Genomic DNA, 27,917 nt, shown 5'->3' on the forward strand with positions numbered 1-27,917 from the left:
TTAGAAAGTGTTTATAAACACAAAAGTTTTGAATTGCAGTGGAAGCAGGTCTTCAGACTGCAGAATCCAAACCTACCCAATATCAGTTCTTGGCAAGAGATCCACAACATCATTCCCAACTTCCTCTTGTTCCTCTTCCTCACCATCGTCTCCACCTCCCCCACTATGCCTGGAAATTCCACGAGTTGGGGCTGGTGCCGTCTGCCCTTGCATCTATGAGCAACAAAAAAACCCAAACAAAAATAATAATAATTTAAAAAATAATAACCCATCCCGCCCCCCCCCCAAAAAAAAAACCACACACGAAAAACCCCCAAAAACAAACAAACAAATCCACCCACCCCACCACACACCCACAACCAACCAACCAACCCACACAACCAAAAGACACAAACACCACACACAAAATCAAAGCAACCCCCAAAAAACCACAAAACACCCCCCCTCCCCAATCAGAAACAGCTATTTTAGAGTTTTTCATTTGACATTTAAAAAACATAAACACTTGCATAATATGAATGCACTGTCTCAGGGCAAAAGACTTCCAAAACATTATGCGATCTAAACAAAACCAGAAACTTTTGAAGTTTGTAATGAAAGAAGTGAGTAATGACTAGTCAGGAACAATGAGCTTTCAACTGCTTTGGTGAGCTGTCTTCAAACACCTAGTTCACTTATAAAAACACAGATTCCAGCTACTGAAGTTTCCAAGTAACTAATGATATTTGGTAGTAAGAGAGCTACACTTCATACCTTTTCAAATTCTGCATCTATCTGGGAGAGAAGGGCTGGCTTCTCATCCTCAAAAAACATTCGCAAAGAAGGTCCCACATACAGATACATGACTCCCAACAAGGTAATGGCAGAAGTCCTCACAGCCTGCCAGAAAGAAAAGCACTCAGTCTTCACATTAAGGATCAATAATAATTCAGGATTGCAATTCTAAATCTACTCACTGGGTTAGTTGCAGCAAGAGCCGTCTTCACGTTACTGATGAATGCTTTAACATTCAGTCTGTGGGAAAAAGATAAGCCTCGTAAGTAAAACAGACCACAGGAAGCACCAAGAAAAAACCCAAACTCATCACGATACGCTAAAGAAAAAAAAATGCAGAGAACAGACTCATACAAGCAGAAGATACTTGCACTTATAACATCACAGGTACAGCATAAATAGTAGCTATTTAAATAACTACCAAAAGACTTCGGTTTGGGGAATAGCCTACTATGAAAATCGATAGAGTAAACAAGATAATTTATATCAAAGATTGCTATTATTATATCTGGAAAGTATCTTAAACTATACCATCCACATGATAAAGGTGAGGATTGTTTTTGGTGGGTTTTGTTTGGTTTTGTGTGGGTTTTTTGGTGGGGTTTTCTTTTGTGTGTTTTGTTAGTCTGTCTCAAGATCTTCCAGAAAAAAGCACATATTTCAAAATGAAGTTTACAAGAAAGGAAGGTTTAGATTACTGGATCTTCTATACCACCACTGAATTCAACAGAAAACAGGCAATCATGGAATCCTCCTTTGTGCAGCCTCAGTCACTGCTGTTCTAGTGTCACATCTACACATAGATTACCCTACTGGAAATACATACTCTTGGAGAAATTTACTGAAGACAGTGTGCTTTCCAGATTTAATCAATGTTGTCATCCATTTAATAGCTGCAAAACAACTTGGACAGGCATAGTAACCGCCTAAGTAGTCAAATAAACTAATACTTAAAGTCTTAAAGTAGATATTTTGTTCTCATGTGTAAACTCTATTATATATGCTTGACCACATTCAGTTAAGAGACTGGCGATTAATAATTAAGGAATGCTATGCCTAGTTCTGATGAAAAATCCATTCTTACCCTCACAGTGCCAGATGCAATAACATATTTTGTTGACCAAAACTTCATCCTGTTATCAGCCTCAAGATCTCTCTTAAGGGGAGCAATAAGCATATTGGTATGTACTCTTCCCTAAGCTGTCAGGTTTTTGTTTGTTGGTTTGTTTCGGAGTATAAAATATAGTGAACCACCTGGGTGCAGGCGCATCCAAGTAGAACTGGAATAACAGACATGCAATACCACAGCTCCTTGCTTAGCCCACTCCTATAGCATATAAACTTTAAGTGGAATGCTCTTCAGAGAAGGCCGAGTGAATAAGGTGTCTAGTAGTGTAATAGTATCTTATACTATTAGCAAAGTCAGATACTTCCATTTACACATTTAGAGCTAGAAGAGCACCTGACAGAGCTAGCATAATAGTTTAAGAAACAAAAGTTCAAATGCGCTTGCAGTCACCCTCTTCAGAACAATTTGACAAGGAAGAATCGATTCTTAGTCCTAGACTAGAAACACTTTCACTTCAAGTTCCTCTTAGCAATTTACTTAAAAGACATACCCAGAAAAGCCAAACTCTTTAATTGCGTTTGAAAGCCAGTTCAAAGTTTCTGACTGGTTTTTAGGATTCTTTTGAGAGAAAGCCATGGCCACAACCTGGAACCAAAGAGAGTCAAATGTAAATTTTCACTGGCAAACCAAGAGACAAAGCACTGTAATTAATAATAATAATCATCATCATCATCACCATGAAGACACCTGCAAAAAACACAGAGCACTGCAAGTAAAGAGAAACAGCTGGGGTAACATACAAGGAAAAAAATTGTTGTTTCACTGTAGCAGAACAAGATTGCAAATGAAGTGAATCAGAAGCTCCTGATGTACTTAAAGGCAGCCAGAGATACATTTCTAATGGATGTGTACCTGCTTCAGCAATATTTGAGTAGTAAATCAATATTTTACTGATTATTTCCTCTTTTGGAGGAACTTGTATTTAACTTCTACCTTAGGATGTATCTTCGGAACAAACAACTAACTCTCAGGGAATAAAGAATAATCAAAGATTCAGGATTTACTTCTCAGACTGAAAGAACCTTCCACATAATATTTCTCATTTTATTTACTGGGAGAATACCTTTGCTGCTCACTCACCTGCTCAGCAGTCCATGGCAACTGACAGGCCTCTGCTATCGCTGTCATGGCTTCTTTTGCATTACTCCCACATTTCACATCACCGGCCTTGTCTACGAGACCATCCAGCACGACCTGGGCTGAAGTTTTGGAGAAGTTTCCTTTCTGTGCAATCAATGCAACTATATGAAGTTTCATCTGCATCACCTGGAACATCCATAACAGGAAGAAGTTACTCATGTCTTCATGTATTTTAGACAAAACTTTAAAATCTATATATTTTTATATATTTATAGATATATTAAAAACATAGGTATTTGTGGGTAAACACAACCATATACATAAAATAAATACTTGTGTGTATCTACAGACACAAATGTCTATATACATTTCAATATACAAAAATGTATTTGTGTTCACACAAACATCTGTGCATACAAATACATACTTTACATACACACACTTGTGTATATATATATTAGTGTGATTATACACACAAATTCTGTGTATACATGCAAATACATATTTTTATACCCACAGGTATATACACACAGTTAATAATACTGGGCAGCCTTTATCTCCTTTTAGAACTTATATATGCATACATACACACACGTATATACATGTAGATATCTCCAAATGTTGTCTCTAAGTCTCTGCTATAGCCTTGCAATTGGAAACACAGCTTACATTAAGTCATAAAAATGGACTGTTAGTTACTGCAAGATAATGTATTACCTGAAAATTTGTTTCCTTCCAACCAGGTTTCTTGGCCAGCATTCTTACAAGAGCTTGGCAAGGCATTTCACTTCTCTCCATAAGCTCAACAGCCTAAAGGATAAACATGAAGTTAGCCAGTGGATCACAAGCAATACAAAACCAAAAACACAAACAGAAGTTACCTCAACTGTCTTGTAAATATTTTCTTAACACTGAGCTAAGTTGTAGAAATTCTCAGCTTAAGAATTTACCTGAAGAGCCTTACTGTAAGACCCACTTTTACAGGGAAACCATTTTGCAGGTACTGACCCAACATTTAAACTACAGTATTTACATCGCTACACTTTGTATGCTCTGTAACAAGTATCCTTACAAGAACTAGTGGCCCTTGCAGCACGATGAATTTAACACTTAACTAAAAAAACCCACAACAAAAAAAAACACCCAACAAGTACACACCACCAACCAAAAAAAAAATCCCCCACAAAAAACCCCACAAAAAACTCACAAAACCACACACAGAAAAAACACAGAAACAACAACACAGAAAAAAACCCACACAAGCTTTTTGTCTTTTCTTTCACATGGGAATCCTGACCATACAGTAGAGATTAAGCCTGAATGTCAATTAAAATTGACAGGTTTAGTTGTTGTTAAACTTATCCATTCCACTGAAACGATGATATCTTCATGTTAGAGTAAAGCTGGCTTCTGCAGCAGCATTTCAGTGCAGTCAGTCACTGTTTCACAATTTCAGTTAGTCACCTTTTCCACTAAAATACTGAAACTCAGTCGCAACTATAATGGTGTAGTGGTGTGAACTATTCGTACATCAACACCTGATGCCTTTTTAAATGTGAACTCTCAGAGATCTTATGATAGATACTATGGGAAGAAAGCCAGGCTTCATCTGAGTGACATATGATGCTTTTTTGTTTGTGACTATATGAAGCACTCGCCATGAGCTGTGAAGACTGTTGGTACTGTACAAGGATTCAAACATCAACTATTTGCTAGTTGGATTTAGCATTATAATTAATTACCGCCTAACATGCAATCAGCAGGGACTTACTTGCAACTGGTTTTGCTCAATCATTGCAAAACTTTGTTTAAACTTAGTTGTCTTTGAGACTAAGTTTTAGAATTACTTAGTGTTTTAAAAAGACCACTATGCATCCTCAATCCACATACAAATATTTTTGACAAAAAGCATAGCTATCTGTATTACACTAGAAGACTTACTCCACTATCATTATGGAATAAGAGCCAATTTAAACCATGTAAGCCACTTGTCTTTTGCAAATATTGTTTAATCCATCTGAAGTGCTGACATACCACTACTACTGGTACCTTCTAAAAAAGAGTTACCAGGCCTAAAAAGCTGAATAAATTATTGCTTTCTTTCCCTACCTGTGTCTTTTCTTATCAACTGCTACAAACTCACCTTCTGAAACTCCTCCATGCAGGCGAGCCTCTCTTTCCAGTTTCCACTGTCTAACTGCTGGATACAAGAAGCTGGAAGGACAGCAGCAGCTTTCTCCTCACATACTTCTATCTGCAGACAGATCAGAACAAGGTTAACACCACACTGTATCCCTTTGGAGGGGGGGGAAGCAGCCTTGAGGACATTTAATATACTGGAATGACCCTGTGCACTGTGGTGCATTATACAAAGTTCTCTGTTGTAGGCTGAAAGATTTTGTATGGATTATAGTTTAGGGGCCTTATGAGTTTTGGAAGATGCTAAATTGTACTGCAACAGAGAAGTAATCCCTCAAAAATATGGTAAAACGTCAAAAATTATCCTGAGTAGCCACTATGTATAGAATCAAGCAGAGGTAAGCTACAATTTGCAAGATAATTTTGCATGAAGTTCAAAAAAACATTCACAGCAATGAATCCATGGTTGATAAGGGTGGATGGGAGAAGACATCTTCTGCATCCATTGCAGCAAAATGAAGAATTAAAGTTATTATATCAAAAATTACAAAATTCTCCCTTGTTTCACTGGTGTTTGTATCACCTTCAGGAAGTGTATACTCACTTTCCACTGTATAACTAGCAATATGAACTGGATTCGTAATGGAAAGAATTCATTCTAAGTGACACTCTAAAGATAAACGATAGTAAAAAACACTTGCAAATACATCTAGCAAAGCTTTAATAGCTTTCTGTTACTGTTTGACCTACAGATAGGTTAGTCTACCTGGTTCTGTACCAGGAAGATAGATACTCAATTTACAATCAGAATTCAATCTTTTTCTTGAAATGTAACTGAATATGAACAGCATAGAATAAACTTGCAGTAGTTTATTTAATTATCACTGTATTCTACTTCAGATTTCAATGTAAACTCCAGAATACTACATTCCCAGGCTTTTATACCAGACACTTTCGTCAACACATGCATCCTGAATTACATATAAAGTAGTCATATTGTTACTTTTTTCATTTGTTCCTAGATCAGAGACAACATGATATGCCCTATTATATTAGTATGATTTATTGTTTACTGTCTTATATGGCCTGGTGTCAACAACAGCCTGAATGACAAGTGTGTATTTACCAGAATATACATCCATTTTATCAGTTAATTAACATCCAAATAAAGTGGATGTATTTAACTGATGTTAACAGTTAAATATACATCCATTTAACCAGTTAAATGTGTTGCTTTCCCCTTGTCCTACCAAGACAATCTCAACTTCAGTGAAAAATTCTGTAGTAGCCAAAGACCTGATTAACCAAAGCTACTTACACAGATAACTCAATATTTCAGAGAATAGTAGAATACTCACTGAGAGCTCTGATTCAAATACTTCTTTGGTCTCAGGACCCTTCTTGCCTTTTGCTCCAGCACCTCCCACACCCGCAGCTGCAGCTGGTTTGCTTTTCTTGGATGGGCCCCCAGGCTAGAAAGGAAATGGGCCAGTGTTAACCAGGATCAAGCAGGTCTCTAGTTCATCAAGTATCAAAAGAACTGATGTTTTTCCACACTTCTAAACTCTCATGTCAAAAAATACATATCTCTCCAGTACTATAACACCTGCAGGCAAAAAAACAGTTTTCTGCTAGAGCTTATTTAATTCATGTGTTGCATCTACTCTCACAGAAAGACAGTGATTCCTCAGTGGAAGATGTTCAATAGGCCACCTTTGGTCTTCAATAAGTAACTGTATGATGCAATCACAGACAACTGTGATTGTCAGACAATCTCTTGGCAATCTCTCTTACCTTCACAGCAGGTGCTTTTTTCAGTGGTTTGGCTGCTGCATCTTTTGTTTCCTTGTCTCCACCATTCCCTGAAAAAGCAGGGGTCTTTCCAGCAATAGGCTTGCCTTCTTTTTTCTCAGCAGCTCCTCCTGTCTTTTTACCATAAACCAGTTCCACCTTCTCAGCACACTCTTTAATCTGATAAACAATTAAGACAAAAAGAGGGGAGAAAAAAGAAAAAAGAAACAAAAGTGCTATTTAGCTACCATAGTTGGATGTATAGTGTCCCTTCAACAGCAGTGGCTCAAACTTGACTACTCTGGAAAAAACGTGAAGAGTTTAAGTTGTTTACATAACAAAATTTTGTTATCCTGTGTTCCTTACAGTAGTAATGTTAGCCAGTCAATGGCATCAGCCATTACTGTATTGCTAGAATCGTTTTCCTAGTTCAAAAGGAAGCACATTTATATACATAGAAATCAGGGATATTCCAACAATTGTAGATGCTCTAAACGCTAATTCTTAGCACCTTAAATTATACAATCATTCAGTCTGACCTGTCAGCTAACGCAAAAGCATGAAATCTTGTGTTGAAAAGTCTTTAATACCAAATGCTGTTTAATAATACAGAATTAGACCATGTGGTTATGACCTAAAGCCCTAAACTTTGTTTTAGCCAACAGAGAAGGTGTTCAAAAACAAACGAAACCCTACATACAATCAACCAATAGAAAAAACCCCAAACCAAACCTCACAGCCCACTTCATACATAATACACCCTTGAAGCCAAACAGATACTTTACATAAGAATGAAAAGGTGCAATGTTAACATACTAATGCATTTTAGGTAGTGGAAGTCAAAGAAAAGATGCTTCATAACCTAGCAAGAAAAACAGATTTTCAGGTTCCCTGCAACATCAGTAACTTTTACATAAAAATATAAATGTTAAAATCTGCGCTGGAAGTCATTAGCTAAAGCATCCTCTCTCTTCCCTAGCCTATGATGTATCTTAAATGGAGCATTTTTTTCCTACAACATTTATGATAGCAAACTCACCCGATCAAGTTTTAGTTTGTCGACATCTGCTAAAAAAGGATTCACAGCTTTCTCTCCAGCCACTTTCAAGGCAGTGCCTAATGCTTCAAATCCAGCATCTCTTACTTCAGGAGCAGAATCATTGATATGCTGCAGACAAAGACAACTTGTATCATATGACTTGCAGCTCATATCTAAACAGACTTGTAAATCCATCTTCTGTAGAAGTCCCCTCCCCTCTTTTGAAATGTACACCTACTACAGAATAAACCTCAATATTCCACTGAAGAAAGAAAAGAGTTGATTTTCACTTCCTTTTTCCTATGCACTGATCAAGTCTACTGTTTCTTGTATATGGGCAGTTTCCCATCTTTGGATCTGTCACACAACAAGAAGAGGGTACATATTCATGCTTTAATAGATACTGCAGCACCATGAAAGTTCACAAGGAGTTGCAAGTTCCGCAACACTTTTCAAACCTCCACTTTGAAGTGAGGGATATTTCCCGTAACAAGGAAAGGGCTATTTTGCAATGATAAAAAAGTATATATCGTTACTGTTTTCACTGATAAATGCTCTAGTGTAATTGCAGTATTTGAATCAATGATGCTTCTTTTATTCATGGTAAATTATATGTAGCATTTCAACAAAAGCTTCCTAGAGATGTCTGCAAGAAGCAAGTAGCACAGTGCCCAGAAGTTCAGTAGTTGCAAATCACTGTCTGAATCTATTGTAAACTTGGTGGGTCTTCAGTTTCAGAGAAGCTAAGAAAAGGAGACTAAATTGTTCCTATGACTGATGGTCACCTTCAAGTTCGACATCAATCAAAACTGACTCTGATGGCTACACAGCACACAAGAACTCTTTAGTCCTTGCACCACCACAAGGGTCTTTCTCCCAAAACAATTCCATGCTTCACAACGGCAGTGCTTGAGTCAACACCAGAGAAGCACTAACTCCTCCTGCTTTACCTTGAGAAGTGCAGCACAGAAAGGTTTCAACAGGCTTTTTGGCAGGGTAGAAGGTGTGCAGTGACGGAAGCTTCTTGCAATGAAAAGGGATGTTTGCTGCTTAATTGTTGGGTTTTTGTTGTCCATCACTGCCAGCACATCTTCACTTATGTTCTGCAATGTGGTCTACAGCGTTGGATAAAGCAGTCATTAGTTTAAGTGAAGTAAGAGAAAAAGCAAACCAAAACTAGAGACCAGTTCTCAGACAATGGGAAAATTGTCAGTCTTACTTACAGTAAGAAAGATTGCATCAATGGCCTCCTGCAGTGCCTGCACTACCTGAGGCTTCTTCTCTTTAAACTTCTCCAAGATTGTTGGAACAACCTATGGAAAAGGTAAAAAGAAAAAATGTCAATCCAGTCTTCACTAATACAACTGGAAAGCCCAATAGTCTGCTCCCTGATATTTTGCAGAAAAGGAACTAATGTAAACATTGCTGCTGCCCTCTCCAGGGGTACACAACAGCAGTATGAACTAGTTTATTCTAGCTGATCTCCAATATTAAATTCATTCCAGTCAATGTATTAACAGATTTTCAAGCAATTTCATAGCAGAGATGAACAAAAGGTAGATATACAAGTTCATATAATCACAGATTAATACTGTGGTTCTAATGGTCTGGAACGCAGAGCAACAGAATAGAAATTAAAATGATTTCACAGCACAGACTACTGTGCTCTTGTACTATAGGAATCTATCCCCTCTTTCCCAGCTTCCTGACAGCACTCAGCACGGCTCATTAAGCAGCTCTCATGTGACCCACAGCTGACAAGACCATGGTTCTAAAGCAACCTGAATCCTTCCTGGAGCAGTATTTTTTTGGATCTATCACCTTTCAAAAAACACACCTGACACTAAACTATGCCATACTGGAATTTCACAGGAATTTATACTCAATTTAGTTGCTCAGTCAGTCACTGCTGAAAATAACTAAATAAAAACCCCTCACACAGCAGACATTCCCACGTGCGAGTAATAAAAGCAGTTCCATTTATCTATGGTCTCTGTAACAGTAAGAACATTTGCCAGCAAGCCAGAAACATGCAGAACTTCTAACTGTGGAAAGCAGGCTGTTTTCAAGATTTTTGTAAACACAACATGGTTCATACTTTGGAAGTGGCCTGATGCCTTACAGAAGTTACAAGCTCTTGCATAATACCAAAAATATTTTCCACAGATAATACCTTCTGTTCAGAATTTGACTATAAAATCTCAACTCCTTGCAACACACAGTGAGCTAAGCTCAGCTGGTATCCTTTGCTGGGCCACAACTTGCAAATTCCCTGTTCGCAAAAGCTTCAGCACTAAAAAAACCCCCTCCAGTTACTATAGAATGTCACCATAAAGACTCTCACACACGCTACTGCAGGTGTGAGACACCCCTAAACCTTACAGAAGAAGAGATTTAAAATAACTTAAGCCTCTGTTTTAGAAAATGCTGACAGCTAGAACAGAAGTTAGAAGCTGTATCCTATGTGAGAGAAGAAGGGAAGGAAGTAAGGTCAGTCCAGGGCTCCAAAGACAGTCAGAAGTCAAGTTTGGCCCCATGCATTCAACTACAGCGAGCAACATGATTCTATGCTTGATTTCACTCTTGTTTTAAGAAAGCCTGCAGACTGTAACTTTTAACTAATAAAGTTTGTAATAATCCCACAATTCTAGCAACAGTTCTATTTTATAACACTTCAAATGCCCACTCTCAGGACAAGCCTACATCTTCCTAACTAGTAAAGAAATTCAGCAAACAGATCAAGTGAACTCGTAAAATAAGTGCTGAGATCATGCAACTCATAGCTGCCATTACAGCACTGAAAAAGACACTTTCTCAACACCATTTGCTTGGCAACCATGGAGCTATACCCCTATTTCAGAGGCTCAACGTTTTCAACACTAACTCTGTAGCTAAGAGGGTTAACCTTTAGAATCATAGAATCATTTTGGTTGGAAGAGACCCTCAAGATCATAGAGTCCAACCATAACCTAACTCCAGCACTAAACCACGTCCCTAAGAACCTCGTCTAAATGCCTTTTAAACACCTCCAGGGATGATGACTGCACCACTTCCCTGGGCAGCCTGTTCCAATGCCTGACAACACTTTCCGTGAAGAACTTTTTCCTAATATCCAATCTAAACCCGCCCTGGCGCAACTTGAGGCCATTTCCTCTTGTCCTATCACTTGCTACTTGGGAGAAGAGACCAACACCCTCCATGCTACAACCTCCTTTCAGGTAGTTGTAGACAGCAGTAAGGTCTCCCCCTCTGCCTCCTTTTCTCCAGGCTAAACAGCCCCAGTTCCCTCAGCTGCTCCTCATCAGACTTGTGCTCCAGACCCCTCACCAGCTTCATCGCCCTCCTCTGCACTCTCTCCAGTATTTCACTGTCCTTATGATGAAGGGCCCAAAACTGAATGCAGGATTCAAGGTGGGGCCTCACCAGTGCTGAGTACAGTGGCACAATCACTTCCCTACTCCTGCTGGCCACACTATTCCTGATACGAGCCAGGATGCTGTTGGCCTTTTTGGCCACCTGGGCACACTGCTGGCTCATGTTCAGCTGCTATCAGTCAACACCCCCAGATCCTTTTCCACCAGGCAGTTTTCCAGCCACTCTTCCCTGAGTCTGTAGTGCTGCCTGGGTTGTTGTGACCCAAGTGCAGGACCCGGCACTTGGCCTTGTTGAACCTCATACAATTGGCCTCAGCCCAACGATCCAACTGGTCCAGATCCCTCTGTATGGCCTTCTTACCCTCCAGCAGATCAACACTCCCACCCAATTTGGTGTCATCTGCAAACTTACTAAGGGTGCACTCAATCCCCTCATCCACATAATTGATAAAGACATTAAACAGAACTGGCCCCACACAAAAATCAACAGTAAGAAAGATTGCATCAATAGCCTCCTGCAGTTCTGGCCCCAAACACAAATCAAGTGTAAACAGACGTAAGAATGCTTCTTACACCTACAGACAGCTGTCAGAATGAAAGGGACTTTGCCCAAACTGTTGTTCAAAGTTCAGGAGACTTGAACGTTTCTGAAGCAGTGAGATTCAGTAACTTTCCAATTCATCACAAAATACAACACTACCGGCAGCCAGACACATCAGTTCTCTCTGTCTCTAAGCTCTACCCACACACCTCTTGCTTATCACAAGAAAAAAAAAATGGATTGAGCAGCTTAAAGAACACAGTATAGACTTGAGAAATAAGTGAGAACTGCAAATAATTAAAAGCTCCCTTTCTTTCCAGAGACTGGTTAAGCTTCCCTCTATTCCCCGATATCAGCTGTTGGTAAGAAGAGTAGCAAAGGAGAACAAAGAGCATTAAACTAGACCACCAGAACGTTTTGGTACCAAAAATCTCAGTAGTTTGGCTATTTAAAGCAGACAAACCCCACAAAACCCAGACAACAAACACATACACAGAAACTCCGAACACTCAAAAAGTATCCCAGCCAACCTAAAAACACGCATCCTGGAGCTGCTAAGTAGAATTCAGGTTCAGAAGCTACTTTTCCTACTGTGGCCTACAAACGCATTTCTGTGAGTGTACCTCCGGGATGAGATAATATAAATAAATTTCATTTCATGGCAGAGTAATTCAGAGTTGTCTTACTACAGATGATTTCTCGCAATAATAAGCTTCATGTTGCTGAATGTGAACAAACAAGGTCTTTCTAAGCTGCAAGAGATCGTGGCAGGTATTTCACTACTTGCTCCATTAAGTGGTAGGTAAGCATTCATAATTGTACAAATAATATCTTTGATAAATACCAAGGTTTGACAGAAAAAACGTATTAAGGTATTTTCTGGTGTCCAGGATCAATAAAAACAGAAAAAAAGTACATACTCTTACTTACATGCCCTGCATACTGTCCAAATTTCTTTCGGAGCCCAGAAGCTAGTCCCGTAAGGCATTTGGCAGCCAAAGCAACTAACATAACATTTGTATCCTTCCCAACAACCTGAAGAGGAGAAGAAGAAAAAAAAAAAAAAAGGGTGGCTGAAAACCCAAGTTTCAGAGACTTGGAAGAATTCCTTACAATAGTCAGTGGGCAACAGATTGGGTTATTTCCACCACTGTTCCAGCTAATAATTTTCTACTCATTAGTATGATCTCAACTGTAACTTTTAAAATATAATACAAATAAATTACAAAAAATATTAACCACTCTGGGTTTTATTTATTACCTTTTTGAGAACTTTCACCAAGTCTGCATAGTCTCCTGATTCCAATTTGGGATTTTTCACCAGCACTTCAACAGCTTCTAAAGCTTCTTTCCTTTCTTGCCACTTTTTTGCTTCCTGCACAGCAAACAATTTACATTCATTTATAAATGCAAACAGTTCTAGAGAAGCACGCTTGCCACAAGCAATAGATTTTAAAACTTAATTCTACCCTGAGAAAGCCAAAGTCTCCCTACAGTTCAACATCAATAATTGCAAAGAAATACGAAACACAGTCCATTTCCCAGGACACTCAGCTCCTTAAAATTACAGCTTTCTTGCTGATAAATCAAATTTGAGACTTATTTATGACAGTCTATATTTTACTTACACTAGTCTGTTATTATCCATATAGCAGTAAAGCATACATTGAAGAATGTCAGTAAGTTTTAAGACTCGTTAGGTCCACATCATAGAATTAACTGGTAGTATTTAAGTTTATGCTTACAATTTTCTCATAGAAGTCTTTGGGAAGCTTGGAAAGAATTTCTACAGCTTCAAGCAACTCATATGCGTCTACTTGTGGTACTGCCTCTTCTTCGTCATCATCTCCTGCAACCAGAAAAGAGAAAAATATAAGCAGAGTGACAAATGAAATTTTGACTACAGCACCACCTAGAGGTCTTGTTTAAAAATCCACTATCAGTGGTTGTGATTTTACTATTCCAAAGGACAGATAACTCTTTCATATGAAGTTTTTTCTCCAGCCACAGAGTCTTGTTGTACACTGCACGTTTTGCACCAGTTGGAGAAAAAGCACCTTCACAATTTCATATATTCCTTCACAAATAACACACCGGTCATACATCTTCCAATAGAGTTCAGAGATTAAATAATTTACCTCCATCTGCATCTCCTCCAGCTGCCTGCTGCTGCTCAAATTTTGCTTTCAGCTCCTGTTGGGAACGCAGGAACCTGGTCTGCTTAGGAGCAGCTGATGACACTTTGACCCACTCTTCTTCCAGTTCTTTCAACTGCCAAAAGGGAAAAGAATCGTTGTATCAGAGACACTTCATACAAACCCCAGGACAAGTAACCGTTCGTGGAAAGCAATGGAGTTTTCCCATTTCAAGGCCAAGATGGCACTACTTTTCAAGTTCTTTTTTCTGCCACCAAAGAAGCGACTTCCTCTTCATGTTCACTGTTCAGAACTTTTTGATCAAGTATATCCACAGAACAGAACATCATCAAAAATATCAATGCAAAGCATTTACATAAGAACAAACTGTAGAACAGTCAGAATGGTGCGTCCCCTCTGAAGAAGCCTTAAAATAAAAATGGTTGAGCATGAAGGAAGATCTTCTGGTTACAGACATGCTATCACACACTAAAACTAAGACAAAACAAACATGTTGAGCTACCTTTGATGAGACAGTTGGGTTTATTTTGTTGTTTCGTTTGTTTTTGTGGGTTTTGTTTGTTTGTTTAACCTTCTTCCAGCAAGTTAGTGCTTTCCACCTGAACACAATTAACTTGAGTGGGTAGGAGGGCAGGATGCATAAATAAAGTTTTAAAATAACTAAGTGTTCCATCTGTACTAGCGTAGTTATCTATCATAACGTAATGCCACTTCCTGAAGAAGAACAGTCACATCCTGAGCACCACCAGAACAAGTCTGAATAGCTCCATAAAAGAAAAAAAATTGAGGAAAAAAAGAAAACTGAGAAAAAAAAAAAAAGGTTGACTTGAAGACTTTCAGTGCAGGGGTCTTTTATAAGGGTAACCATTCGCCCTTGGGTTAGGTCTCCAAGAAATACTATTCTACTTCTCAAAGCTCCTCCTCAGTTTCAATACGTTTGGCTCACAACTTCACACATATTCAGAGCAACAGAAAATTGTCACAATTTCTTTACAAGTAACAAAGATGGACTTACATTGTAGGTAAAGTTATAAGAAGCTAAAAAATGTTGCTGTTACTGAAAAATTCCAGCTTTGACTTAAAGAATGCCCAATACTACAGGATCAGGGAAGGTGAGGATGGAACTGTTTTCTCAAATGTTTGGATACAGAACTGCTTTCTGCCTACCTGCACAGAATTTATGTTCTGCAATGGAGGCCTCAGAGCATCCCTTATCCAACGGTAGATCTCCACAGCAAGGAGTTTGGCTTCATCTCGAACAGCCTTTTCCCGAGACTCAAAAAGTTTTGGCAATACTTTAATGATTGGCTTCAGGGAGATTATTTTTGAACCAAATTCACTGAAAATTAAAAACATGGAATAGCATCAGTGTCCCATTAGGAAACAGAAAGTGATCCACATTTTTTTTAAACAATCTATGCAATGCTTCCAGTGCACATTTAGAGATTGTATCATTTACTTAAATCATGATTATAGCAATTTTGTGAAGCTACTAAGCTACTGTAAAATATCTGCCCCACCATAATTACCATCCACGCTCAGCTTGGAATTACAAAATCAAGCCTCTGAAACTACTTCAAAGCACTTAATCCAATCTGCTGCTTAAATATGTTCCCTTGCCAGGGGGGTGAAAAGAAAAAAGAAAAAAGTGTCCTTAGACCAGAATTTGTATGACCTACTTTTTTTTTTTTTTTAAAATAAATCAGAATAGAATCTCCTTTGTCTATCCTTGGAGACAAACTGCAGTAAAAGCATTAGTCACTTTTCTACTTGTTGGACCAGATAATTATAGTGAGCCTGGGTCATCGTCACAGAAAATACACGTGTTGAAATATGTGCTGCTGAAAGGCCACATAAAGCAAGTTTCCCCAGACAATCACCCTTCCCTGTCAGCAGATTCTACATCTTGTTGAACTTAATATACTAAACTTCCTTTTTCAATCACTGCTGAATGAGAACACAAAAACTCTTTTCATGCTGATAGTAAAGTTAGCTGCCACAGTTCTCAACGCATCACATCTAAATCACCTCAGAAGCCACAGGGGTTTTTTTATTCAAAAGCATTTATTTTCCTTGGAAAGCCCAAATTAACCTTTCCATTCACACTTTTTCTTCTGCTTCCCTCCAGTCAAGCACATGAAAAAGCCAGTAAAATGGCTGCTCAGGAACTAAAACTTACATGTCTCACTTTCTAAAAACTCAAGTGCTAAACTTAGAAACAATACAACTTAAGATACAGAACATGAACAAATGACTCGCGCAAGATTTTTATTTTTACCATGACTCAAAAAAAACGTTAGGAAAAGTGCCTATGCAAATTCTCTTATTCTTATCTAATTCATATAACATTATCTAATTCGTTCAACACCACAAGAAAGAACAGAAACCTTAGCACAAGACAAAAAACACCAGAAGCTAAACTAGTTGTGCACTCAAGCTACCCACCTAGGCACATCACAGACAAATTTTGTTATCAATGCAGAAACACTGTCAAAGCACAAGACCAATTTAGGTAGCGACACCGCTCAGAAGCAGAAGACAAAGGTTAAGTCAATAGGGCTCCATGGGATAATTTGATCTTGCCATCTCAAAGGTAATAAAATACTGCATATAAAAAGGCAGATGTGGCACATTTTATAGACATAGTTGAAAGATATTGAGGAAGGTTATACAGGTTTCTAATTACACTGTACTGTTCAAAGGACATTTGATTAGATAAAGCAATTTAAAATAGCTAAAATATATTCTTAAATGTGGGACAGTCGTTTCACTTAGTAGAAGCACTGATAATGTGCTAAAGCAAATGCTTTATTTTGACTTCTATTATAGAAGCTTGAAATAATTAGTTCAACATGGACCATCTACATATATGCTTCAGCAATGTCTAAAAAATACCTAGCGTAAGACACTCTTCATCTGTATTAGAGTTGTCACATTAACTACTTTTTTTCAGAAAAAAAAGTATTCTGTCCATTAATACCAAACTTATCTTTCCTTAAAAAAAAATCTAATATATACACCAAATATAAGAATTTTATAAAACCACAGTATTTTTCACTCAACTTGCAAAGGCAGCAAACATATTTGAAGTGGAACAAAAAAGATGTTCCTAATCTCATCTTGAAACCAACTACCCCATCTTAATTAAACTTGATTTGATTTTTAGGGAGCATTACCAGCTTTTCTTTTTAATAAAGAAATTATATGGACAACGGAAACTTACTGTGCAATGAGCTTTTTTTTTTTCCTTTTTTCCAAAAAACACACAGTGTATCCAATTCAAGATGTTCACATCAGTGAGGAAAACAGTGTTTTTTAAAAAAAGACTACATTTTAGTTTTCCCATCAGTGAGTTTATTTTCAGGTATTCAGAAGAGAAGCTTCACAGTCTCAAACAAGATACACTACTCCTGCCATTCTTTCAGAGGTCCATTGTGAAAATGAAGTTTGCTAAACAGTTGCTATGGACAAAAGTGATCCAGATGAGGCTCGCACAAAGACACCCCTCACACCTAACAAATCCCATGATGCTCTTTCAACTGTTGGTGTCACAAAATACCAGTTCAGTAAAGATACACCCTATTCAACAATAACAAGGACCTGGTAAAATGACCTGAAAAACAAATCAGACTCTACATACTGCTGGGGTAAGGGGAACAAAATAAACAAAAAACCAACCAACCAACGACAACAAAAAAAACCCCAAACAAAACGACAAAACAACAACCGAACACAACGCACACCACCAACACATCACCAAAAAAACAAAACCACCACAAACTAAAAACTTACCTTAGTGCTTTCCTCAGAGTCTCTATACATGCTACTATGATTTTCGGGTTTTTGTTGTCCAGACCCTTTAATAATTCTTCTTGCACTGCCTCCCCTTTCTCAATTTCTATATACATTAGACATATATCTAGACCCAGCTCTTTTGCTCTGGCTTTTGGCTGATTGAATACCTTATTTACAACTCCAGACGCTACTTCTCCTGTTGTCCTGAAAGATGAGAGAGTGTTACTTTTGGAACATTTAAGTGAATTAGGTGTTCTACACCATTATCCACAGACAAAAGCGCGCACAACACCCAAAACATGGATTAAAACTCAGCAAAGTCTCACATAACAGGGACTAAATTCTAAGTTAACTTTGAAGGTAACAACCATTTGTAAGAGGTGACTTCAACTTCTAGTTTAATCAAAATAACCCCTGCAGACTGAGTGCTAGTTAACTTGTTCCAAATACTGGACTACACCAGACAGTGAACAGTAGACATTTTCTCAAAAGCATATTCATTAATACACATTTGTTAAGGTCCACAAATAAACACTGTTTCCCAGATTTCCATATGTTAGTTAACTAACATATAGTATTGGTGCATAATCCCAGCACACAATTTCATTTCTATTTCAAAGCTTCCAATCAACTAAATCGTTTACAACTCTTTTAAATCAGTGGGTTTTGAAGGTTGTAAGGTTTTTAAACAAACTCAAGGCTTTTTTTTTCCCCTTAAATAAGACTTTAATTCATCAGGTCACAAAGTCAGTGGATCAAAGCACTGATCTGGCCCATTAGGTGTTTTTATTTCACCCTCGGAAGTACAGGGTATTTCACAGGCTAGAGAACAGTAAAATACTAACAAACACTCTGTGAAGAAATTGGCAGGTATGAAGATTTGTATTGGTTAAGTTGGATGCAACACCTACATTTTATTTAATGAATGAATTACACTAATATCTCCCTGGAAGGAAAGGCTCCCTGCCCGTTCAGACTGTTTCAAACAAGAATCCCTATTCCAGTTCACAGCGCATATGCCACCAAACTACTGATTCACCTTCTTTACCATTTCAAAAATCTTTACTACTGCCTTTAATAGTTCCTTTGAACACTGTTAGTAATTTCTGACAAGTTAGCATGCACATAGAGGCGACCTACAAGGAAAACCTACCACTTGGCAAATTCTCTAGATCAGAAAGCAAGTTCTGCCTTTGCTACTAGAGATCAGAATTGTTAGTGGCCACCATACAATTTATCTGCAGCCTTTCTCAGAGAGGCACATTAAATTTTCATAGCAGCCTACTAACAGCAAGAAAAGGACACTTACTTCCCAGCTACATGAGCATTTTCAACATAAGCGAGTGCTGCTTCCAGTCCTTTTAACTGAGCCACTGCATTGGAGTCTGTCACAAATTTTTTTATCAATCCAAGATATTTGGACCATTCAGGACTCTTATCATCTATCTTCTGGAAGAGCTTAAGGGCTTCTTCATAACCATTTAATCTGGCTTTCCACAGCTGGAAGCAGAAAACAGACATTTAAATGTTGTGCTAGTACAATCTCAACTCATCAATTTCACGAAGTTCTTCATAGTTGAAAGTGTACAAGATTTCTCTTCAGTGACTATATGAATAACGTGCAACGGGACAAAATACTTACTCTTCTCCCACCATGAATGACCTGGATAGAGAGACACCAGTCTTCCCCACTGCTCTTCATAAGTTCTACCTAATGAGTAGGTGGGAGCCCAACAATAGCTTCAGCTACAGATGAGTAATTTCTTCACATGAATGAGTGCACTGATCTTTCAGCACACAAGCTTGTGCCATACAGATTATCACGCTACTAAATTCTGCTTAATAAATGTTATTCAGCCTCTAGGTTAGATAGAACTGATGCAATTTCAGACCTGTAATATGCACACTGTGCAGCTGTCAGGATTACCTAACTATGGTGTACTTAGGCAGAGGAGTATGACAGAATCACCACAACGGAGAGATACAGCAAGCCAAACCCAAAGACAAGATTTCCTACCTTGTGTTCACATTTCTGGTCAATGGGCAGTTTCATCCATTCACTGTCGTCCCCCATTTTAATTCAGGTTCTCTCTATAATTACACAAAGTCCTGTGAAGACAGAGACAAATTAGAACATAGGAAAATACATGTGAGATGCTACTTGCAACATACTTCTACTTAAAAAACCAAACAACAAAGACAGTTCTGTAGCAAATCTATTGCTGACATGCAACCCACTCTCCCAAGTTTGTAACTATATTTAGATGTGCACTACTAAAACTAGACCACTATTCTGCTAGCCCTGGAAGGCTACCAGAAGCCATTAAAGATTAGAAAGCAGTGCAATTTGTAATATTTCAGACCCTAGAAGTCTCAATCTTTGAAAGTTTTAGTAAGCCAAGAAGGCATGCAGAATATAACCCCATCTAAGCTTGAGGAAGAATGTACTATGATTAAGGCACTAAAACAAAATGAGTACCCATCAACACTAGAAAACTGACTCCTACTGACACATGCTTCCAGCAACTGGTGCCATGAATCAGTGTCAAAAAATAATCAGATGCTAGTGTAAGGACAGCCATTTTAACAACTTTACAAACAGCACTGCGAGAGGAACAGAACCCATTTTTGCAAGCTGGCCACTTGATGCCCTAAATCTAATGTAGCCAGCATCAGCAACTGCCAACAAGAGATCAATTTCTTACCACACGCAGGGCTGAAATCCTTACTCATTTGAGTTCCTAAGTGTTTTCCTCCTTTCCCCATCCCCCTTTCCTTTTTATTAAGATAGGACCATTAGGGTATGAGAGATGAGACCTCAGGCTTAATGCTCATCTCAGACATACTGTACAACTAACCTGGCTGCTCAGAGAATAATGAGATAATATGCCTGATGCAGGGAGATCAGCAAAATGAAAATAGCAGCAGCAGTAATGAGAGGGCTCCCAACATTATTTGTACAAACAAACAAAACTAAACCAGAGCATTTAACACCTTCCAGCATACCAGGCCAAATGCACAGATCAAGACGACCAAAACTCTAAAAACTGGCCAGCACATACAACAATTTATCACTACCGGCATATAAATGCACCATACTAGCAGAATATTCCTCATGCAAATTCTGCCTATACCAGCAAAGTTGGATACCTTAACCTACAAAGTATTTCACCTAATGCACAGAGGTTCCCTGCAGATAATTAACCCCTGGCATTACGAGCGTAATTTCACTGGTATAAGTTAGTATAAGCAAGTTCTCCAAAGCCTTCTGTCAGCCACACAACACTAACATACAGCTAACTTGACAGTAAAATTAAGCTAGCAACAGTCTACAATAAAAACAATCTTTTTTCCTTCCTTTCTGGATTAAGTTAGAAGATACTTTAAAAAAAAAAAAAAAAGGGGAGAACAACCCGACTTACAAAAAAACCAAAAAAACAACAACAACAAACAACAACCCACCACCAAAACAAATCCCCCCAAATCCTCACCAGCTACCAACACACCCCCATACACACCAAACTACATTAAACTTACCTTAAATATTAATAAATTCCTATGGATGTTAATATTGGTCTCCCTACAATTGCATAAACCTACTGATTTGCCCAATGGTAATATAATGAAAGTGAATGTCAGGACAGAAGTTGACTATACATAAACAAACATATTCAAGCATTATTATGGTTTGCCCTGCTCATCTCACTAACAGTGATGTGGACACTTTTTCTTGACACCAGCACAGCTGCACAGTGGTACTAAGAAGTTTGCTTTTACAGTAACAGAAAAAAAAAAAAAAAGTTACGAGGGCCAAAGATGAGGACCGACAACCTCTAGAACTATAACCTACGGAAAATGAAGGGATCACTCTGCTCATTATGTAAGAAATGAAGTACACAAAAGTTAGGCTACCTAAAGCCCATGCTATTGAAGGATTAATTCTGGTACACTATGATTTAAAATGTATAATTTATTAAAAAACAAAACACCCTAACCCAAACAGACAAAAACCAACACAGCTCTAGGTTAAGTACCACTCACACCACTCCTCCATGTCAGGAACTGACAAGGAAAAGGTATCCTGACTTAAAAGTTACAGTGAAAATTCAAGCTTTGAAATGCCATACCAAAACCAAACAATCATAAGTCAGAGCAAGTGAGTTACTACTTTTTTTTTTTTGCATTGAAACCCCATCAGCCTTTTGCAACAGATTCCACTCTCATGTGTTTAAACCCTTCTGAAACCCTACTGCGTTCTTTTTCTCTGCCCAAACCTCTCATTTGTTCTCTTATCCCTTCCTTCAGCCTACTGAAAGAGAGCTCAAAATTAAATACAAATCAACAGCTTGCTCATTAAAATTCAATGCATTTTACCTATTTTTAAAAAGCAAACACACCCTTAAACTAAAGAAAAAAAAAAAGCCACCATCCCTCCCCCCCAAGTAAGACACTCATGGTTAAACATGGAGGTGGTGTTAAAACTCTATCTACCTCTATGACTGATGATTTATCTCCAAAAGCTAGAATGAGACTGCATTCACATCAAAAACTTTTCCAATAGCTCACCTAGCGAAGGATGCAGGAATGCCCTAATGAGAACACAGTCACAGCAGACTTCATTCTGGCACTCAGTTCTGCTGCCAAGCACCTCCATGCTAACATGCACTACAGAAATAATGGGGTGCTTCCCCAGCATAGATGCACATGACAGAAATAGAGCAGTCTTCTCCCAGACTCACATATGCCTTTGCCAAGGATAAGCAGAATGAACTTAAAAGGAGATCAGGTAGTTCTGAAACTCGCTAAGAAACTTAGAGGTAATCAAGCCATTACCTGTCTATATTATTGTTGAGGAGAACTTAAGGAACCAATGCAAGGACAATATTTATTTGCAAAGAAAACACAATAAGAAATAAAACACTAACAGATCTGCCAGCAGCAGAAATGCCAGAATAAGAGTTTTAGCACCTGTACTAGGACAAGCCCCCATCTACACCCTGGTCATTTAGAAAACTGTCAGCAGTATGAACTTCCTATTTCAACAACAAAAAGAAATATTTCTCTACAGAAATCTGTTCCACCAAGGAAAACCTTATTGTAGGACACTGACTACCATATTACAATCCTAAAATCAGTTCAAACCCTAAAGCCAGGAGCAACTCTACTAAAAACGCTTGGACCCTTGCAAGGCTGAAATCAATTTACAAGTATTTTTACTCCTATACTCATCCAGCAGTTTATTGCTACAAAGTGTGACCCCTTGCTTGGACACCCTAGTGAAGCATTATAAAAACTAGAAGAAAAGGATCTAGGACTTGCCTTCCCAACATCATAATGTACTCAACTGGGAGACTGACAAGACAGGGAGGGGAGACAGACGACCATGAAACAGTGAGCATTTTCTCACCCTTTTTTTTTCCAGTTTGGTCAAGTTACTTCCCCTACTATTTTTAGTTGTAACGTCTACAATGGTTACTTCAATTATTAAATGGGTTAAGTTGCCTTCTGTGCTGAATCTGGCATCTAAAAATAGTGATAAAATTATACTTCTCCATCCCCCCAATAACTTACAAATCCCTTTAGAACAGACAATTTATCAGAAAGTATTCCACGGTCACAGAGGGAGAGCTCCTTCTTAAACATCCCTTCCTTCTAGCTTCATCACTGCTCATGCCTGTCCTAATGCCAAGATCTTGTACTGTCTATATCTTGCATTTACTAGAATAAAAGACTCTTGTTTCTCCCTTCAATTAAGTCATTGGGTTCTGTATGATCATAGAATATCACGCATTTGACAAAACCCCTTTTTTTTTAAAGCCACTTTGCAAAAAAATGTAAACCTCCAGCCATTACCTCTCAACATCCAAGTAGCCTCATTATACAATAATGCAGCTAAATTATATTATTTCTAGTGAATTTGCAGCAATGAAGTGTTTGACCTACATAGCTTTCTTGTTACCACAACTCAGAACAAACAGATTTGAGTCTTTCAGTAACGATATTCATTTTTTTTTGATCCAGAAAAAAGGCCTCTGAAGTCACTGAACCACCAAAATAAGTTTTGTGAGAGAGGTTTGGTATTAATGTGGTCAATACATTTCCAAAAGCAAGTCAGCCGAGGAATCTACAATGGAGATGAATAACAAATCCTCCCTGACAGTTCTTGGCAGGACAAGTTCTTATATTAGGGAGCAGTGAGCAAATGAAGACCATCAAGGAAAGAATAGGATGCCTTTCAAAGGGAGACCATGCAGAAGCAGCAAGAGTAGAAAATACTTACAAGGCAGAACAAATGCAAGAACCTCAAATGGAAAAGTGAGAATTCCCCACTAAATATAAGTTAGTTTATGAAGCACATTTATTAAGACATTAAGTGACTATGGGAAAGTGTCAATACATGAAAATTTGGATTAACCACCCACTGCTCTAAACAGTTCCAACTCAGCTTCTAAATAAAAGCTCTGCTAAAATTTTTGAGGGCTGATTAGCATCAACCTTACGGCTTCATAGTATGGGGAACTACTAAATAAATTCCTTTCATTGTAAACATCTTCAAATGTGTTTTATTTTGAAGCATCATTTATCAGCTATCACTAGATGTTTTTGTGAAGTTTCAGCTTTCAGATCATTTTCTACATAAAGTGTGCAATAGCAAACCATGAAGCCATTTTATGCTAAAAACAGATGTTGATTGATTGTCCACTTCTTCCTACTCACTTCTACCTATTGAACATCACTGTGCACCAGAACAGCATCAAGCATTTGGATATTTCGAAAGCTTCTCAAAAACTTTACTCGAAGGATTAAGTTCTGAGAAAGCAAACCAGGCCTTTTTAAAGGAAAAAAATCTGTTCAAAATGTTCCTATATAGCAGGGCATGTACTTGGAGAGAGTATAGCTGTATGTCACATGTCAAATGAAACTAGACTTCTCAGTAGACAGTCCTCTGTGAGTGCAGTCCAGTAGCTCAGAAAAAATGTTGAAAAATTCAAGTAATCATAAGTTACATTTTTATTTTAAACAACACCTGGACACATTAAAGTATTTGAAGAGCACACAAATCCAAGGACTATAGCTTAATCAGTCAATGAAATAATGTGACTGCTTTAGTGAATTCTACATAGTCAAAAGGAAAATCGAAGTCCAGCTAACAATCCTGAACTATGGATATCTGGAAAAGCAGCAGTCAGAAGAACTTTCAGTCAGACTGTAAGTGTGCTTTCCAGCTTCAGTCCACATATCTTTTGATGACAGACAAAATAAGAGGTTAAAAAACAACAGGAAGACCATTTGCTGCTTAGGCAATAAAAATTTCCTATAATTTTAAAAGTTGGGATTTTCAATGAAAATATGAATTAAAAGATGCAAGATACACAGACTCTTGATGAAAGGAAGGCAGGACCCCAGAATAATCAAAAAGAAATAGGAGAAATGCATGCTAAAAAGGAATTGTTTTGCAGGTTGTTGAGTAGATGGCAGCTATGAGAAGCTACTGTTTCAGCAGCAATGAAATGGCATTAAAGAGTAAACAGCATTAAATCCTCTCTTGCCGGCTCTAACTCATACGTCCTAACTCAGCTCAGGGACAACTTAATAGCACAAATGGCAACTTATTGGTAAGGGAGACAGATACTTAATTTCTCTGGAAAAATATATTTCAGCACATAGTCTCCGAAAATAACTTGTGCATAGAAAAGAATGTCCTCAAAGCGAGAGACAATGCAAAATAAACTGACCTTCCACTACTGCTAAGAGCACAAGCTATTTCTTACTGCACGGGTAAGCCTGGAGTGAAGCCAGTCTTACAGACCAGAGAGGGGCAAGAGAGAAAAGGGCAACCCACGGGCAAGTTTGTGAGTGCTGAGACAATTCTGAGGGTGGCCGGCTGGAGCGAAAGATGCCAGTGGGGCTGTGCTTACGAGCTGCAAACTCTCCCATCCCTCAAGGTGTTTACAGAGCTCACTCACGGAAAGGCTCATGTCATATTCTTTAAAAGGACGGCCTGAACTGCTGATGAAGGAAAGCTCCCGCAGAGACATCCCACCCCAGGAATGACTGCCAGCTCCCTCCTCCTCCAAGGGAAGCCCCCTCCAACACAGCAGCGACGGCCCTGGCTCCCTCCCTGCCCCCAGACTAGCAGCAGCCCCGCCATCGCCAGCCCCTTCCAGCAGAGCACCCCTCCGCTTCTGCCGCCCCGCGCCGGCTCCCCGCCCGCAGCCGCAGCTGTCCCCCTTCTCCTCCTCCCCCGCACGCCGCAGCCCGGAGAGGTTTCCCGTTCCGTGGCGGCACCGGCAGCGGGTGTCTGGCACAGGCCGCGGCCCGGAGCAGCGGCGGGCCGGAGCAGGCCGCCCGCCCGGCATTGTTTCTGCCCGCCGCCGCCGCCCCAGGGCCGGGCCCCGCCATTGCCGCCGCGCACCGCCCGCGCGGCTCCGCCGAGCCTCGCCAGCCACTCACCCTGACAGCTCCGGCCCGGCTCCGCGGCGAGAGCGGGCGGGGAGCGGCGGGGCGGGCTGGGCCGGGCCAGGCCAGGCCCCTCCCCGCCGGCGGGCGGGGCTCGGGGCGCCGCGGCCGCACCTGGGCGGGGAGCGGGCCCGCGCCGGGGCCAGACAAAGGCGGGCAGGGCAGTGCCCGGGGCTACCGGCCCCGCCGCGTTGCCCCCACGGCAGCCCCCGGCACGTCACACCCCCCCTTTCCCTCCCCCGCTCCGGCGGTGCGCAGGCGGTGGCGGGCGCTCCCCGGCCCTCCCGGCGGCTGCGGCGCCCGCCCTGCGGCTGCACAGGGGCCACCCCAGCGCGGGGGCCGGTGACCAGCGCGGCCCGCCAGGCCTGCCGTTCTCATGAGTCACAGCACTCAACACCCCTCCCGTCAGAACAGTAATTCTGGTGACAGAGGTTGCAGCGGTCATGTTCGAGTATGGAGCAGATATTATCCCAGACCACCATCATCCAGCAATCCCTAACTGAAGAACAGACCACCGCAAGGCCTGCTGTGAAGAATGAGAAATGCGGTACCTTCCACAGGAGGTACGAACAGATAGCCTGGCGCCGCACTATCGTTGCATTTAATGTTCTGCTGCGAGATGTGTAATGACAGTGCTCTGGTGGAGCTGATTCATCAGCAATCTCTCCAGCACATCGCCTGACATTTTGAAATGCCTTTTCTACAGCAACAAGGGCTGTTGAAGAAGCTGGTATGGTGGAAACCAGGCATCAATAGCTTCCTCCTGAGAAAAGCATTGAGCCATATGATGCAAGGCAGTGTTTCTTCAGACATCTTTTTAGCTAGCTGAAGAAAGAAGCCTCTTCTAGACACTGCAGCATCAGCCACGCTCCTCACTGGATAATCATCCAAGTTACTTGTTCAACCATCTCAACCTTCCCCACTACAACAGGGAGGCACAAACATGCACGATGGCTTCTGCTTTTCAATGTTTGACGTTTGCAGCAACAGAGCTGTCATAGAGACAACCCCAAACAACACACAATTGCTCAGGTCGAGAGACTCTTTATTCAAACAAGCCACAGCAACACTGCTCACTGCAAGGCAATGTTTATTTTAAACACAGGGGCACGAGGCTTTCCCATGTCACACTTTAGAACTCCACCCCTATAAGATGAACCACTGGAGCAGTCTACAACAAAGCAGCAGCAACACCACCATATTAGTTTTAGATGATGTTGTCTTGAAACCAACCATTCTGTTACAGATGCAAATGGCCTGGCAGAGACATCACAAACCATTTACATTAAATAGTTTACAAACAAGCAATAGAAGTTTATACATTTCTTCTAAAAACCAGAAAAGAACATCTGCCTGATACCATGGAACAGAGGACAGATAGGAAGAGGAAGAAAAGGGAACCAGATGATCACTGACCACAATTTTTAAAACCCTCATTAGAAGGTTTACAAGAATTTACATCTCTCAAGGGTCCTTCAAGTCATACATCCTACATGACAATATCTTCCAAATTAGACACTTAAGACTGACAGACATTTATGTCTACTTCACAAAAATATTCAGAGCAGTGTCTGATTGTATGTACTGTTCAAGATGTTCATAAGAGATTTGTAAATAGAGGCAAACAGAGGTGTTACAG

At 39.7% G+C, this 27,917-nt stretch overlaps 1 protein-coding gene across 5 annotated transcripts in view; it reads right to left on the bottom strand.

The window, feature by feature from the left end:
• CKAP5 (cytoskeleton associated protein 5) overlaps positions 1–27,917 on the bottom strand; it is a 56,446-nt gene that overhangs the window by 26,115 nt on the left and 2,414 nt on the right. For 2 of the 5 annotated variants that reach the window (XM_065636334.1, XM_065636330.1), the window contains exons 2-21: positions 19,836–19,927; positions 19,128–19,318; positions 17,816–18,022; positions 15,191–15,362; positions 14,006–14,138; positions 13,613–13,716; positions 13,129–13,242; positions 12,798–12,902; positions 9,176–9,265; positions 8,903–9,067; positions 7,953–8,081; positions 6,917–7,093; positions 6,481–6,594; positions 5,127–5,237; positions 3,701–3,793; positions 2,984–3,169; positions 2,394–2,488; positions 957–1,014; positions 754–879; positions 77–213 (exon numbers count right to left, since the gene is read on the bottom strand). In XM_065636334.1, coding sequence (XP_065492406.1) covers positions 77–213; positions 754–879; positions 957–1,014; positions 2,394–2,488; positions 2,984–3,169; positions 3,701–3,793; positions 5,127–5,237; positions 6,481–6,594; positions 6,917–7,093; positions 7,953–8,081; positions 8,903–9,067; positions 9,176–9,265; positions 12,798–12,902; positions 13,129–13,242; positions 13,613–13,716; positions 14,006–14,138; positions 15,191–15,362; positions 17,816–18,022; positions 19,128–19,318; positions 19,836–19,892 — 2,564 coding nt within the window. In that variant the 5' untranslated portion in view covers positions 19,893–19,927. Of the gene's footprint in view, positions 1–76; positions 214–753; positions 880–956; positions 1,015–2,393; positions 2,489–2,983; positions 3,170–3,700; positions 3,794–5,126; positions 5,238–6,480; positions 6,595–6,916; positions 7,094–7,952; positions 8,082–8,902; positions 9,068–9,175; positions 9,266–12,797; positions 12,903–13,128; positions 13,243–13,612; positions 13,717–14,005; positions 14,139–15,190; positions 15,363–17,815; positions 18,023–19,127; positions 19,319–19,835; positions 19,928–20,181; positions 20,205–21,355; positions 21,518–26,272; positions 26,360–27,917 lie in introns of those variants that run through there. The other 3 variants (XM_065636331.1, XM_065636332.1, XM_065636333.1) reach the window with 3 other exon arrangements.

This window comes from Caloenas nicobarica, chromosome 5, assembly GCF_036013445.1.
Source record: "Caloenas nicobarica isolate bCalNic1 chromosome 5, bCalNic1.hap1, whole genome shotgun sequence".
NCBI lineage: Eukaryota > Metazoa > Chordata > Aves > Columbiformes > Columbidae > Caloenas > Caloenas nicobarica.